Source organism: Tyto alba, unplaced genomic scaffold (genome assembly GCF_018691265.1).
Source record: "Tyto alba isolate M040663 unplaced genomic scaffold, T.alba_DEE_v4.0 Super-Scaffold_27, whole genome shotgun sequence".
In the NCBI taxonomy this organism is placed as follows: domain Eukaryota; kingdom Metazoa; phylum Chordata; class Aves; order Strigiformes; family Tytonidae; genus Tyto; species Tyto alba.
Genome location: NW_024881301.1, coordinates 24,382,094 through 24,399,301, shown reverse-complemented (window position 1 = coordinate 24,399,301; position 17,208 = coordinate 24,382,094). Strand labels below are relative to the sequence as shown.

At 38.2% G+C, this 17,208-nt stretch overlaps 1 protein-coding gene across 4 annotated transcripts in view; it reads right to left on the bottom strand.

The window, feature by feature from the left end:
* Positions 1-1,802: 1,802 nt before the first annotated feature.
* Positions 1,803-17,208, bottom strand: part of ANKS6 (ankyrin repeat and sterile alpha motif domain containing 6) — a 51,431-nt gene continuing 36,025 nt past the window's right edge. For 3 of the 4 annotated variants that reach the window (XM_032988993.2, XM_032988994.2, XM_042798063.1), the window contains 6 exons: positions 14,922-15,111; positions 13,480-13,596; positions 11,519-11,586; positions 10,103-10,219; positions 9,084-9,180; positions 1,803-2,580 (listed from right to left, as the gene is read on the bottom strand). In XM_032988993.2, the coding sequence (XP_032844884.1) occupies positions 2,531-2,580; positions 9,084-9,180; positions 10,103-10,219; positions 11,519-11,586; positions 13,480-13,596; positions 14,922-15,111 (639 nt within the window). In that variant the 3' untranslated portion in view covers positions 1,803-2,530. Of the gene's footprint in view, positions 2,581-9,083; positions 9,181-10,102; positions 10,220-11,518; positions 11,587-13,479; positions 13,597-14,921; positions 15,112-17,208 lie in introns of those variants that run through there. The other variant, XR_006165780.1, reaches the window with a different exon arrangement.

The window sequence follows — 17,208 nt, the reverse complement described above, 5'->3', positions numbered from 1 at the left end:
TGTTCCGTCTGAAACCTCTTTGCTGCTTGTTCTTGGATTCACTTTGGTTAACATTCCCAAATTTATAGCACCATTTATCCTCAGTCACCAGGTAGTTTAGGAATTGGTAAATAAACAGATTAACTAGAGGAACTGAAGCCTAACTATTCCCCATCCTAGACCTTATAGGGCCACACTCTGTGAATCTTTAAGTATTTTTTGCACAGTGAGACAGATCCAGCCAGAGGAATGAAGCATGCCCCTACTTTGCCTTATGGCTTTGAGGCTCCTACAGTCTACTGGGCAGTGGTACATATAAATTTGAACCCTCTTAGGTTGTAAAAGAATGCACCTCTCAACCTTGCAAGGTGTTTTTCACACTGAACTATTGCTCAGTGTCGTACTGAAAAGGATCTAAAAACCCCCCCAAAATGAACATTCTTAGCAGGAGTGGCTGAAGCTGCATCACCTTGAGGTTTCCCCATTAGCAGGCTTGAGGTGACTCTGCAGAGTGTGTATTGCATGTTTGGATTGGCACCTGTTGCATTAAAAGCACAAAACTGTGCAGGGAAATTGTGCTGCCATAGGGCCCGCAGGCACTAGGGAACAGGCGAGATGTTTTGGCTCAGTACAGATCACTTATTCCCAGTTACACGGACAGGGTGCTCCAAGGTGTCACTGCACATTTTTGGCTCAGAAGCAACAACTGTTTCCTAGTCTTAACAGGAAGCTGCAATTACTTCTCTGCTGCATTTTGAAGTGTTTTAACCACAACTGTCCACATTTCTTCAGGAAAGGACAAGGCCATTAGCTTAATATTTTATGGTTCGCACCCAACATTTCTGTAGATCTGTCCTGCCATGTCATCTTTAGTAGCAGCTCTTGTAAACTGTGAAAGCAAAAATTTATTTTTACCCTAAAGCTGAAATTAATCCTGAAGCACAATTCTGCATAAGGAGTGATTTTCTTGGGCGTAAGACATGTCGGAAACATAAAATACCAAGCTCAATGTTGATAGCATTACAAGTTTGTTGACATGCACTGAAAAAGAAAAATGGAACACAATTTATTTTGCACACAGCTATACTATGAACACCTGAAATACTAACAGCATGACTGCCAAGGACTTCAGGGTACTCACAGGCTCCAATTGCTCTCATCAGCTCACAACCACCTTTTTTTTTTTTTTCTGCAGTATCTCCCTGTAACTTCTCCTCTTCCTCGTAGGGGTTTAGCTACTTGTGTTCAGGCCCAGCTGCTCTGCCGTGTGCTGTCAGCGACTCGGAGCAGTACCTCAGATGGCCAAACCAAGGAAGCCATCACAGAACCAGCTGACAAATCAAGAGACACACCTGGGGGAGAGCAGGGGCATCACCACTTTCACTGCTGCTGTTACCTCTCTGTCCTTCCCTACACCCACTTCTATCCCTATTTTTGCTGAACTCCACTGAAACCAGTACGAGGAGGGTGGAGAAATGTAAAAAGTTTAGTTCTGTACAGAAGTAATTACTTGAGATCACTCCTCTGCAGTGGAGCTCCAAAATCTTCTTGACCTCACCTGCATTAGTACTCCTGGACTCACACTGAATTCAGCCAGTGGTAAAGTTACATATTTGTGAGTCTTCGGAAAGATAAATATAGCGTCACAGGCTTCTGCTGATTCATGTCTTAACTGCTCAACAGAAATCTGTATTTACTAAGCAGAAAATTATTTTTCACTCAGAATTACTATAGCTAGTCCCTTTAACATTATTACAAGAATCGAGTTATAAAAATATGTTTTAAGGATCTGCTAATGCTACTGTTCAAAAAAACCCCACCAGTACCGGTTAAATGGCTTTATTCTCAAAACAACTGATCAACAATATAAAATATTTTACCACTATTTCTGTTTAAATATTGGTGACAGATTATGCATTTCCTTAAATAAAGTGCTGTTTTTACAAATAGGTATTTCATATTTACTTTTACTGCTGTTCTAACTTCTTAATATTGAATAGATAAAGTGTATTTTGGTTATGAAGAATGCAGCATTACTTTTCCTTTATATTCCTTCTCATGAAACCATTGCATTTTCAAGTTGGACTCCTTGATCTGTATCCAGTCAAGAGAAGCATATTCAGTTTAGAAATTTCTCCATGTAAAAGCTCTCATAATTCATGGTGGTTTTCTTGCCTTCTTCCATGCTTTGCTGTTTTTGACTGTTCCCATGCAGGCCTCCTATGCGTTCTTCATCGATGGGCAAGAGTAGAATGAAAACACGAATCTTCGTATATGGTCATTCATTCTTCCTGCTCTTCTGACTTTGTTCTTCTCAAATCCAGACCACTGACACCTTGAACAATTCAACACTTAGGCTGAACTATAAAAGCAATCTCTTTATTAACTTATTTCTTTGTGGGATTCGAACTTTAAGTACGTTACCACAGAAAGTCCTATATGGGTGTAGGTAGGACTAACTTTTCAAATTTGCATTTGTACACTTGGATTTACTCAGCCAGATGCCAAACTTCACCATAAGAAAAAAAAAAACCAACTTTTCTTCCCGCAGCTACCTTTTAGGAGAAACAGCTTCTTGTGGTTTTATAGAGCAGCCAGGTGCTGTAAAAGAAAAAAAAAAAAAAGATAATCTGGAAAACTGCAACCAGTAAGATTTACAACTTTAAAGAAGACAGAGTAATTCTACAACTACTGGAAACAGGCAGCCCACATTTCCCAGTATCATTTTTATACCAGACTCCAACAATTTGACCCTGTAATTCATTTCACTCCTCTTAAGTTCTCTCCTGTTACAGAGAAGGTATGAGAAGTCAAAGTCACACGTGAAAAGGTCATCTACTGCCACAAGCGTTTCCACTCTCTCTCTTTTCTCAGTGTGCACCTTGCCAGCAAGTCACTACCTCAATCCTGTATGATTTTTATTTGCAAGTCTATACTGGCTTTGCTCCTTTTTACTTCTCACTCTACAGTTTTTGTATCTCCCTCCTCTGGATAATTTCCATTTGATATTTTTGACGATGAATCCAAAAGTGGAAAGCAAATATACAAATGACTCCCCACTCTCTTCCACTTTATTCAGTCATATCTTTTAAAATACCTATATACATATCTGCAGATACATGTGTGTAAGTATGTATCAATATGCAAAATACCATCATACGTAAAGAGAAACTGCAAGACTGGAATTTCTACAAATTATAGATTGAATGGTACCACATTCTTTTTTTGATCACAGGCATAGTTACTCTTCATTAACTTGTATCTGGATAATATTCTGTTTATTTTGATATCTAAATCCTCCCTTCATTTAGTGCCCTGGCTAGTTGGTGGGTGTTCTCTTTTCTTCCCACCTGTTAAAAGAGAAGTGTTATGTTTAGGTGGCGGAGAGCAGCTGGATGTCTACACAGAGTTCATCACTTAGTATCATCTTTTTCTTTCAAACATTTCAATAAACTTGATGTTAGAAGGTAAACTAATCTAACTGGCAGTCAGTTCTACCTCCAACAAATCTTTGTTAATTTTTTTTTTCATAATGAGGTTAAGAAATGCCTGAGGAGAAAAAGAAGATTGTGTCCTTGAGAGTATAAACTTTGGATGCTCTTTTGCTTTTTTAAATGTAATTTTTGTAGAAATGGTAAATTCTGTTACAAGCCCCAGACTTAGGCAAGGGAACTCTTTGAACTGTTTCCATTTTTTATAACAGATCTAAAATGTAACACTTCTTTACATATGTATTGTAACTAGCACATGGGATTTTCTTTCTCTTCTTCTGGAAGAAATAATTTCAGTTGGTTTGCTCCTTTTTCTTTTTTTTTAATAGAGTTTCATAGAATCCACATGAACTTTTTTCAGCTTTTCATTTTGGATTTGGCAAGTCTGTCCTGAGATGCAGCTCTCTTCCTTTTGGTGTTATTTCTTTAAAATTAACCTGCAGACCACTGCCAGATGTGTTCAACCCCTTAATTATCTACTTGATGACTGCGTGAATCTTGATACCCACCCCTCACCCTCAAAAAAACCTCCAAACAACTAGTCCTGGCAGTGAGGCATTCAACAAGTCTGATTTTCACCATTATCATGTAAACAAAGAGGTCACCTCAAACTACAAACATAAACATTTCGAGGGGTGATGTAATTTCTTAAATTCAGTTTCCTCAGAAATCTGGACTTCATGCTGCCACTTGCTGTTTTCACTGGAGTTCAGACAAAGGAGGAGCATTTTGTTCCTCAGAGCAGTCATCTCACCTCATGCCTTCACGGGCTGGTCACATGCTCTAAATATAAATGGTGAAGCAGCAAGCTAATTCTGTGTTTGTCTAACACAGTTCACTGGGTTATAAAGAAGCAGTATCTTCCTAGTATTTCTCTTATCAAGGACAGGGAGATTAGCATGCACTGGCAATTTTCCAAGCCATAATTTTTTCCCTTGAAAACTACCAAAGTGTCAAAAAGCTCCATAACATTTACTCCTGGAATCAATTAATTTCAGCAGAATTTTTTAAATGCAAATTAATCGGTGACCTTCCGAAAAGAGATGGAGGCAACACTCTCCATGCAAGTACTGTTTGCCTGTTCAGAATAGGGACAAGAACTATGGTGCCCTGGAACCTGATGGCTTATGGGTTCACCAGTAACCACCAAATTATTTATACTGCAGTCAGGGCAGTCGTCTGCTTATGCAGTTCAGGCAAGGACTGGCATATGGGGCTCCTACTGCCTAACCACGTGTCACTGGCATGGGGTGTGGGCAAAGCAGTCTCAGTATCCTTCTGACAGAAAACAAATGTGTATCAAAGCCCGAGGCTTTCTGCAAAGCAGAATCATCTCACCTCCAACCCCAGGGATGGTGCAGCAACTGACATACAAAGGAATCTTTCTCCCAGCAGTGAGCTTTATTATAATTGAAACAGCTCATCTGCCAAAACCCAACAAACACTCAACAACTTTTCTACGAGTTCTTGTAGTGAGTGTCACAGCAAGTTCAGAAGCAATGACCTCAGCAGGAAGTGCTCAACCAGAAGCTAGAGCAGGATACAAGCAACCAGCAGTTTATTCTGAACTGCCAAAAAAAACACTGAGAAGAGAACATCTTCCCTAAACAAACCTGTTGTGTGAAATTAGTTATACCATCAATCCTCTGCTTCTGATGGTCTTGCTTTTACTTTTTCTGCCTCTCACTGTTTTCCTTCTACTGCATTCCTTAGAAGTATAGATGCAGATAATCACTGCAGTTCTCTTTTCCATTGCAAAAACACTCATCTAGATGCTTTCCTACTTCTGTTGCCTGCCACCTCACACCAGGTTTGATGGGAGGCAACAGCTCCTGACCCAGCGGCAGCAGGGGAGGGACTGAGCCTGGGGCATTTTGAGGGAACTGAAGGGGCACTGGAGTTATGGATGGGGAAGGGTGCAGAAGCTGTACACATTCAGAGGCTTGGTAATGGTAGTCAGACTACAGACCTCCCACAATTATAAGCTACTTTTCCAGAAAGTGAGGATTTAGTTTCTTTTCCCTTGCTTTTTAATTTCTGAGACTTATGGATATATTTGGACTGTATTTCATTATCTTTTTTACACCCTTATAGGATGGAAACTTCATAAAAGCAGAGCTATGCTAGCAGCCATTTTGTTCTAGGTACCGAGTTTTTAAAATGACTCAAAATATTGAGGAAATCACAGCGATAGGTGTGAAAACAGTGACACTGACACATCTGGAAAAGCAGGATGGTTTTATTGTCCTGTGAGCTACATCTACCTTCCTAAAAGGTCAAATTGTAAAGTGCTAATGGTGTCCAGACAAGATCCTAGAAGAGCTGTACAGAAACCAGTGGTTGTGGACCATGCAAAAAAGCGTAAAAATTTCACATATTACTTTTCAAACACATCACGGGACGCAGCCAGTTACGGATGCCATTATGCCAATCAATGATTAGACTGTAACGAGATATAGAAGTAAGTTCACATCAGAAAAACTAAATGTATTCACCATGGAAAAGCTTGGGAAGGTTCCCATTTCAGAAGCCTTCTTTATGTGGGAGTCCAAGGTATCTTAACCTGAAGTATTGGTAAAAAAGGTTATGAAACAAATACACAGAGCAAATAATAACTAACTGCTAAGCCAGATGTTCTAGAGGAACACGAGGGTTAAGCAGCTGAACTGCTGAATATAGAGCACAGGTTCTGATTTAAATTCCCACAGAACTGAGAAGTGATAAAAACAATGCTAATTTTTTTAATGGCTCAAGAGGAGATCCAGGGAAACACAGACCAGCAAGATGGCCAGTAGTACCAGGCAGATTAGCATAATCTGAGAAAAAGAATCTGAAATTTTATGGAAAATGATCAAAAAGGGATTTGAAAAGTCTTGCCTCACTGATCTACTCAAAGGTGCCAACAGTCTTGTAGATAAAAGAGGTCCACTTGATACCACTTGATTTTTACAAAACATTTCACAAGCTCCAAAGCTCACTTAAGACAATAAGGAGCCCACATAATAAAAAGAAAGTTTATTGTGTGGATAAATAATCAGTTAGAAAGTCAGAGGACAGAAGGTGGGAGTAAACAGTGATTTTTTCCATAGTAGAGATTCACACCACTAACATTTCATAGGGATCTGCATGAGGACTCAAGATATTCAGTATATGACTTCAAAAGGGCATCAAAAGTGGAGTGACAAACTTTCCTAAGTTATCCCTGTCAGCAAAAATAAAGGCAAATGGAAGACTGGCAAAAGGACTTCATGAGACATCAGTGCCCAAACAATAAGATGTCAGAGAAAATTTGCTGAAGATAAATATGAAGGTGTATGGAAAGAACGATGTACGAGTGGTTATATAAAATTATAGGCTCTGAGCTCAAATTCAGTAGATTATAAGGGTTATAAGAGGTAGTACCAATTACTAAAAATCAGAGTACTAGAAATAACTAGGAAAGCGCAAGAGACCTGAAAATAGAGAACACAACTAAAAACCAAACTCCATCACGTGTAAAACCACGGTATGCCTACGTCCTGAATATTGTATGCTATGCTGGTATTTCCAAGTCTGAAAGGATATAGTAGAAAAGGAAAAGATGTCTGAAAAGCAATGGTATAGGCAATGATTAAGCAGCCTGTAAGTCTTCTGTCTGGAAAAAACATGACTAAGGAAGAGTAGCATGGGTATCTGTAAAATCATCAGTGGTGCTGAGGCAGTGAAGAGGGAACAATCGTCCACTGTATCTTCTGATCCAGTAGGATGAAGCAAAACAAGTCAGGACGTGGCAAGTTTGCAGAAAATGAAAGCAAGCAGCTCTTCACACCAATGCCAAATGAGACTGGATGAAAAAGCTGAACACAACTATATGGCCCTTGGATCTGACTAGGTACAGCTGCTCTTATGCTCTAAAATATGACACATTCCTGGAAATTACCTGAAGTTCCAGAGACTGCACAGGGGTCCCACTGCTACTTTTTACAACCAAAAGCAGCTTACCTGGTGCAGAAACTTCTTTTATCTACATGTTCTCTTCCTCCTCCTCCTCTGCTAGTGCTTCTGTTGCTGTTTCACAGCCAAATCTATTTCATGGACTTTTCACACACAAACCCCAAAAGTTAGATCTCTGATGGCAGCTTCCTTGCAGCATCTTCTCAGCTGGTCAGCAGGAGCAACTGTTGCCTCATTCTTACAAAAGGATGTTCTCCCCAACTCTGTGCTACCACTACTCTCTTTTGCTGTCTTCAAGACACTTTTAAGCTCGGTGGTTAGGCTCAGCAATTCGCTTGGAGACACATGACATCTGTATGCTTCCTGAGTTCTTACGTAATTTCAGTTCATTGCACCATGTTATCAAATCCCAAAATAGCAGGTTCTGCTCACCTAGCAGTACCTACAGAAGATGCTCTTCAAGTCTGGGATGTTGTCAAGAGACACCCAAAAGTTCCCACACATGCTGACTACTCTGAGAATGGGAAGTAAGCTGCACAGTGCATACAGTGACACCTGACAGTGGCTTTCAGCCAAGCTGACTATACAGAATAGAGAAAGCAGCCCACACTGACTACCCCAGCAATGCCTGGTTTTCCCCAAGACAGCTGTAGGACTACAGCTAGCACCTGCTTTCACATAGCTAGTGATATTCAGCTGACTGAGACTGGAAAAACTAGGACTTGCTCATTATTAACACATCATACGGCGTACATTTCCTGCAGTATTATTTAACATAGCCACTGAACAAATGAAATGATTTTGTGAGTGGATGCAAGCAGCAAAATAAGCAACGGCAGGAGAATAAGAGGCACTTCAACATAGTGAATTTTTCAACGCCATTCAGTGGCTTTCACGTCCCTCCTAAAACAGGGATCCAGAAATACAGACATGAATAGGCCCTGCTCCATTCCTAAACCTTGAGTAACAGCTGCCTATCTGCCTCTGGCTCAGGTGGCTAGCAGGACTGTAGAAAATGTATTCACTTGTTACAGGTCAGCAACACCTTTCTGTACATTTTGATTATAGATAGTACATTTTAAAAGGCAGTTTGTCTAGCAATGGCTAGCAGTTAACACTGGTAGTTGGAATAGATGTATTCCAAAGAAACTGGCTATAGACATTCAGACAAAAATACTACCTATACAAAAAACTAAATGCATACATACATAAATCCATAACTAACACAGCTACCTAAGCCAGTATACTAATTTGTAAACCTTGAATATCTTTAATTTACTTGATCACACTGAAGAAAACTGTCTCCTATAAAGAATATGCAAAAATATGTACCATATAGAAACACACCTCCCACTGCTACTATAAATATATACACACACACTATATACAGTATACTGTATGCTATAGTTTGCTATACTTACTTCCATTTTCTGTGTTTAGTAATGTATAACAAAAATCTTATGTTTATCTCAGACAGTACTGAAGTGTGTATAAAAATCTTACATATTATCTCTACCTTTTACCTTGAAATCTTCTCTCCAGTCTTAGCAAGAGACACAGACACGCATCAGTCATTAACCCAGAAAGAAGTTAACTAGCTTGTTTGTCACATTATGTCTTCTAACCAGTATTCATTAAAAGTATCCATACATTTTTCAGTTAATTTCAGGTGCTACTTACACTGGGAATGACCTGGAGGTCGTGTGTTACTAACACTACTCTCAAAGGAAGAGTGGAAGTTGTGTATAGTTTCTTGTAAAATCTGTCTCTCTCGTCCCTGTAAAAGTACAATAAATTAAAATAAGGTTTCTTAAATTTCTGTTTAAAAAATGAATTTATTGAAAGTTCATCAAAAAAATGTGTAAATATATGTGTCTATGCCCCGAGAGTCACAGTGTACTATTAGGAATAATAACAAATCTCTACCTCCCAGATATGTAGAAAACCTTGTAGTAATCTTTTCCTGAAAGTACCAGATAGCAAGAGAAACATTTACACAATTTTCTTCATAGGTTTACAACATGGAGTATCATCTACCTCCCCTAATTTTTAGCCTCACCGCTTGCTGCTGTTGATCTTAACTTGGGGAAATTATGTTTTATTTATCCAAGCCTCCAGTATCAGAGAGAGAATGGACCTCAAAAATGAAAAAGCTAAGAAGTGTCAGCAGGCCTAATTAAAGAGATGTTCCAGTCCATAATCCCTCTGACAAGAACATTGCTTACTGTGTGCCATTCTTAGCAAACTTGTTTATGCCAATATAAAATTAAAAGGCAATAGAAGTGTAAGGAATGAGAGAAGTGTTGCTTACCTAGTCACAGAAAAACCTAAAACTGTTAGGCAAAACAAAGGAGACCTTTCCTTTTATATTATATTCTCTAGCTGGACTATAGTGGCCAGATGGTTCTTTTTAGCATCACTGAAATCAATATTCAGAATTGCAATATTGCCAATGTTTATGTTACCAGCAGCTTCTGATATGATTTTCAATACTCTAAAAGAATTGTACAGTCACTGAACTAGGAAAGAGTTAAAAGAGAACAGGGAGTATCACAAAGGAAGATATTTTTCTCTAATCAAATACATTAAATATTTTGTTTGGAAAACATTCATGTGGCTTTTCTAACCAACATCTATAACTGAATTTCGAAACAGTATAAGCAAACCCCAAATATTAAGTACAGTATTTCAAAATGTACCTTTCCTGCATTCAGTTCAGAAATAGCTGCCAAAATTTGCTGCCTTGATCCATCAGTTTTAATACCTAGCTCTTTCAGATCACCATCTGTAAGTGTAAGGAAGGCTTCCATATCGACCTGTGTACAAAAAAAAAGAAAAAAAGGCAAGACAAATTTACCTGGGCAAAGATTCACTATTACAGGTTAAAAGTGTTGTTTTGTTTTTTTTTTTTTTTTTTTTTTACTGTTAAGATTTACTGTAAATAGCATGCACACAAAACTTTTCAATGAATCAATGAATTACCAGCACCAAATGGTACCCACTTTAGCACTCTGTTGTCAGGACTGAAATCTGCTGTCAATAATGCAATTAGTTATGACACTATATTTAAAATGTTAATGGATTTTTCATTTTTTTTTCAGAGAAGATCTATCAATACAAAATATATATGCTTCACAAAAATTCCTCTACTTACAGTAGCAGCTAGTTGAATAAGCCGAAGATTTCTTTCTTTTCTTGCCCCTGCCCCCAAGTATTTTTTGAATTTCAGACTATTGTGTGTACTTTTTCAGTGTCTCCTGAGGAAAACCTAGTGTTTGTTCATATATCCGTTTTTATTGTATCAACACACCCATAAGGCTGTAATAAGAACAAACATCTAGAACTTTTCATATTGGTATAACCTTCACACACGGAGCATATTCATTTCTACAAATACTCCCTTCTCTATCATGTAGGGGAACAATAATTAGCACAGTGTGTTGTGATGCCACTAAATAACCTGTGTTTGTGGCGCTGAACCCTGAACTCTGCTGCAATGTCAATGTATTGTATGTCCATTCACTAACCTCTGCCTTTGGCCAAACACACAATTATTGCTCACATCTGATAATGCCTTAAAAATTGTAATGGATTAATTTTACTTATTTTCATTGCATCCTTCAGGCAAGTGACTGTCTCAGGCCTCATCTACAATGATACTTGGGTTTCCCAATTTAATTCTTCTGTTGCTTATTCTTAGTAGATAAAGAAGAGAAAGCAGCCATCTCGGTGAGTCACACCCTGCTGTCCTCCATCTGCAAATGAGGTTCCAGCTGTGACCCCAGGGATGATACAGCATGTCCTATAAACTGTTTAGCCACATTGGAAATAGACATGTATAGAAAAAGCAGTGTAAAAACAGAAAGGGAAAAAAAAATCTGAAGCACCTATCTACATCAAAATTGTAGATTCAGTGTAAAAAGCACTGATATTTGCAGTATCCTGCAGAATGCTGTGAATACCACGTGGTCCAATGTTTCAAGGTCCTCTCTGCAAGCAGAAATGGTTGTAAAGCTTTAAATTTGAGCTTCTGGATCACAGTTCTGATACAATGTGTGTCGCACCCGACTTTTTAGAAAAAGAGTGAAAAAATAAATCTTTTTAAAAAGGCATACCTCTTGTTCTTCAAAAATAGGCTGATATTTCTCAAGTGACAATTTTTTAAGGATGCCAGTCAGCTCATCTGGAACAACAGAAAACAAAAACACCCCCACAGATCAGGAAGGATTTTAGTGATCTCTGCATTGTTAACTGCTGAAAATATATATAAAAACATATATTCCACAGTGATATATGATAACAAAAACACAACCACATTTACTCTGCATCACTTATTGTGTTCTTACCTACTCCAGGATACTGTAAGTCCATCTAGTCTTACCTTGCTAGGATAAAATCTTTCTGTTGTATTGCCCATTCTTCCTCATTAGAAGGATATTAAAAAACTAAACCACCAAGGACAACTTAGACACTTCAATGCCCAAAACGCAGGTGCCTGGCCCCAGATGGCTGACCCGGATCACACAGGTTAGACAGCAAAACTCCTCAAGCAGACAATGAGCTGAATGGCTTATCTCCATGTCCCGATCCAGGAAGGCAAAGGGTAGAGCAAGCAACCAGCCAGACGCTCAGGCAAAACACTGGTACAACAAGGGTGTATCTGAACCCCTTCTCCTTAAGTGCCTGACATCCAGGCACCTTGAACACAGATAGCTGAAATCCAGCTAAGGTGAAACCTGGGCAGAATTTAAGTTTCATAAGCTCACCTTCCAAGGCTAACAGCACTGGATATTGGGTTTCCTCTCAAAGTCTAAGGAAACTAAAATTTGGAGGACCTGATAGTGACTCTTCCCACACATTTAAAATGTGATTAAGCCAGTTAAAAAGCCTAAGTGCAGTTTTAGAATAACCTGCAATTACCCCTCTTAATTACATACTACCTCTCTAAGGATTCTGTTTATTTTTATTGCTTTGCTGTCACAAGTGACTAATTTATTTATTTTTCACCAGAAGTACCAAAATGGTCAGTTATACTAAGCATTCAAAGTCAAAATGAAGAACATGAATTACTACATTATACAACCAAACTATATTGGGTATTCCCCATATAAACTCACGTTCATTCTAAAGACATCACTATTCCATTACCAAATACACTTTGCTTTTATTTCACTTCTTTGTCTTTTGACTGTCCCTTCTCTTTCATCATTAGTAGAAACATAAAAGAGAATCTCTCTCTCTAAGCTTCTCAAAAGACATCAAGTATCTTGAGATGGACACACTTTTCTATGCACCATTCTGGAAGCCTCCTTCTTTGCACAGAAGAGACCACAGAAAGCTGAAGTGAAAAAAAAGCTGAAGTGAAAAATTCTAGTTGAGTCTTATTTTCTGCTAGAGTTTTTGTTTTCTACCTCAATACCAATTAATTTGTTACGCCTAACATGATTTGTAGAGGTTGGCATAATTTCAGGCTAAAAGCTCTAGTACCCTAGCTAAGGTTAATCCATGGGAGAAGGTAACTAGCTTTAAAAACACAGCATGAGAACTTCTCCATGCAGTTTGTTGAAAAATACTGTCTTACAGAAAGAAAATAAAAGTTTCATTAGAAGCTCTTAGATTTATTATTAACCTTTTTTTTCTTTAGGTTGTTAGTTAGCCTTCTCATTTTTCATCACACTGGTGTACTAAGATTATAGGTTGTAATAAGGGAAGAAACTTTCAGGGTCTCTGAGCCCAGAGCCTTGCTGTCATAAACAACTATAACATCAAACACTTTTTACACACAGAGACAATGCTTTCCAGCTGTAGGCTTTTCATGTTTGCTTTTTCTCTTTCCCTCTTCCAGTTCCTGTATTATATATTATGTTTGAAGAAAACCTGAAACCTCTGTTTTACAACTCTTGCATAACATATTGTTTCTCCTAAGTCTTTCTTCTGCTCTACTCGCATCTCGTCTCCTTACCTACATCCCTGGAGAAAACAAAGCTTCTGAGAGCTCTTACTACTTCTGCCACATTACTCCTATTTAGCATCTCCTTTGTACTGCTCTGTAGTAGTAGTAGTAGGTTAAGATTACCTTTCTCCAAGTTTTCAGAGCCTCCTTTTACTCTCACGTGGTTCCTTCTTTCATGATTCTCTACATCACTGGTTCTCAGAATATGGACAAGCTGTGGATGGTCCACCAAGTGGTTGCCTAAAAAGAAACCATGCACACCTCTGAACCCTGATGTCTACTGTTTCTTCACAGTAATATTCAATACAAATAATTTTTCTAGTTCATTTAAGCTTACTTGAAAGAAAAGTTAGCATTGCAAGTCTTCTGTACTTACTTTTGTGATTACTGCTGGGCCTATGAGCATTTGTACTGTTGCTGTGGAATCAAATCACAGTAAGAGAAGCTCTTGAATTAAAGGACCACTTAACTATGAAAGCTTACAAGCACAATGAACCCAGAACTACTCAGGCTTTTGACAACCTATCCTTCTGCTACAGAGGAAACTCACTGTACCGTGACACTAGTGGTGCAGTCTCAAAGCCCGGCTTCACCAGGTGAGATGAGAACAGCTAATAGCTTGGGGAATTCCCCTTGTTATCTGACAGCAAGTTCTCTTCCCTTTATGTATTTCTAAACTGACAACTCTTACATTATCGAGCCATCACTATAAAATGGCACTAAAACGTAAAAGGATTTTCTCCAGCTGTCAGTACAGTATGTTACAGCTAAGCCACCATAAGAGGACAGAAAGCGGGTCAAATATCACCTCTCCTCAGTGTCAAGTGGAGGTACAGTGTGACAAAGTTAGTATAAATGAAAATAAAACAAAATCAATATGGACACTAAAAAAAACCCCAAAATAGTACAAAGTGCCCCTCTTGCAGATACCAGATAAAAGGTACCTCCATCTCTTCTTTAAAAGATTCTAAGTCATGTTATTTTTTGGTCACTTTTTTTGAGATGTTTTCAGAAAAAAACAAAGCAATTCATATGCAGTTTCTAATGCAGTAACATGACTTTCAAAAAAAAAAAAAAAAAAAACAAGCTGTAATTTAGACCTAAGAGTTCAACTTAAAAGGCAGTAATCTTATTGGAAAAGTAGTAACATAATTGTACTTCTGTAGGGATGTGCTTCACTGTATTTACTTAAAAAAAAATGAATTAAGGGATTTTGAATGGGGAGAAATTGCATTTTCTACCCTCGAAGGGTAAAAAACAGGATTTAAGCCAGAAAGGGCAGAAGAAAAGCAGGAGACCATGTAAGAGTGGCCTACCTACATGCTCTATGCTAGCTTTGAGATGGCACCAATCTCCCTCTAAATGGAAGGGATCACAGCTTGTGGGAGAGAAATAGCCAATTACTGCAGGAATGCCAATCTCACAGTAAGAAACACCAACGTATTTTTTCTAGAAAGAAAAAAGTTCTCACTCTCATGCAGATATACACTAATTCAGTACAATTATAGCTTTAAACACTCTGTGCTCTTGATGAATGGATCTCCTGTAATTAGTGACCTACTCACCATCTTCTGTAATAGTACCACTGCTGGAACCATTGCTCTTGGCCTGTCTGTGAGAAGAAGAGAGAGAGGACTCTGTGTTGTGAACCTTAGGAGACGGGGAGGGTGATGGGGAAGGTGTGAGAGTTGGTGATGTGCTTTTAGATGTAGATGAAGTCCCAGATGGAGGTCTTTTGTTCATATCCAGTTTTTGCTGTAGTTAATGATACAATCATTTCAGTTAAAAAAAAGTGTTCACCTATACATGATGCTTCAGTATTACTTAAACAGCGTATCATTTTTGCAGAGCATGCAGTCGCAACTAGAAACTTCTGCTTGATTAACATTGAAATAATTGAAGCAATACTGATTTATCCCAGGTGAGAGACTGTCCCCTCAAATTCATCAAGAAAAATACATTTATTAAGGCTGTAACTTTGGAATAACGATTTTTTTATAAATCAACACTATATACAAGCTCTACAATTATTCTTTTTATAAAGGCAGAATGAGTCTGAAAGCAGGTTTTTTTCATTCAGAGATTTAATTAAATAAATAAAGCCTCAATTAAAATTTTTCAAAGTATCAGATGCTAATTTAAAGTAGCATTTCATGCCAGATTAACCAGAAATATGTTCCAAGCATAAACCAACTTTCGGTTGCATTTAAACCCCTTGCTGCACTGGAGTGAAAGTTTCCAGTCAACCCTTAAATTTGTTATTATCTAACATGAGTCAAATGATTTCAATTTATTAAATATTTTGCAAATACTTAATACATTTGGAATTGTGGAAAACAGGAAAATAGATAAATTATAATAAGAATATATATATATGCCTAACTTGTTTTGGAAAGACTGATAATGTACCTCATTCTCCTAAATTCCTCAATCTATGTATCACTTCACACATTTCAATGTTTGCATTATGTGACCCAAAAAGAAGTCTTAGGTGATTTTCCCCTGGATTCCTGAATTCAGAGTTTAACTTAAAATACCTTTTTTCAATCAGGCTGGTACAAGAAAAACATAAGGAAGAAGTTGAGCTGGGTAACAAGGCAAGAAGGGAGAATGACAATGGTTCCAGCCCCTCTACAATTTTGCTTCTGTGCTATGGCATAAATAGAACTTTTCTAGTTAATGAAAGAGATGTGGATTAAAAAGATGTAACTGATTTGAGTGGTAACATTCTTACATTACTCTGTCTTATGCCAGAATGTACTACCTCCTTAGCCCTACATTGAATTGACTAGAAGCAATGGAGCATGATACAAATTTGAGAGGTCTCTGAAGACCACTGTGAATTTTTGTCCCAAATTTCCCTGTATTCTGTTATTGGCCAGTTGTGTTTCAGAACACTCTTTCCTCTCCAGCACACTGCATTTATTTCAACTACATCACCCTCTAAATTGTCATTCACTTTTCCTTTCTTTAAGGCTTGCACAATCCCACCCCTCACGGATAACTTTTGCAAAATTGATCAGTGTAACATCACTGCATTTTTAGATCAGCTATTTCAAGTTTAGACAGCATGATCCTAATGGGAGAGCACAAGCACTTCCACAGTGGATACAGACATTACATTTTCAGCACTTATGTTGTTGATTACAACACCAAAGAAGGCTGTGTAAGCTTCTGCAGCCCGTGTGGACCCATATGTGATTGTTTACTCTCAACAGATACTGATGTCCCAAAAATTGACTCAGATGTGTGGACATCTATAGTGGAGATTTATATTGATTATGTTTTGTTATTGGTGTAAAGACTGAAATTCATCTCAACATGTAAGCAAAGAACACTGAAAGAACTGTTGCCTTTCCAACATACTGGCACCATTTTTATTTAAAAAGAACTTTTCAACAGTATAATGAACTGCCTTCCCAGAAGATGATCTGCAGGGCATTGCACCTCGCTACTTCTTTATCGCCTAATGTCTTTCACTGTGAGTGGAAATAATAGTTAAACTTCTTAGTGGCAGCACTGTTGGAACACCAGGCCCCAAGATCTGCAGCCCATAGCTCAGAGGCAGAGGTACTATCTCTCAACAGGCGCACTTGTATAACTGGACAAAAATAAGGTTTTTTGGGGCACACAACCAGCTCTTTTGAAATTATTTCCAAGATAAAAACAAGCTGAGAGAAACTGCTGAGATTTTAATTACAAATATATTGGTCAGACCACCTCTGAAAGAAAAAGCATTTGGTAGCTGTTCAGTAGAGACTTTAATGAGGGAAGAGGATAATGAAGTGGCTTTGTCTACAGGAAAGAAAGAGACAGATCATTTATAACCTGGGGAGCTGTTACATAGGATAA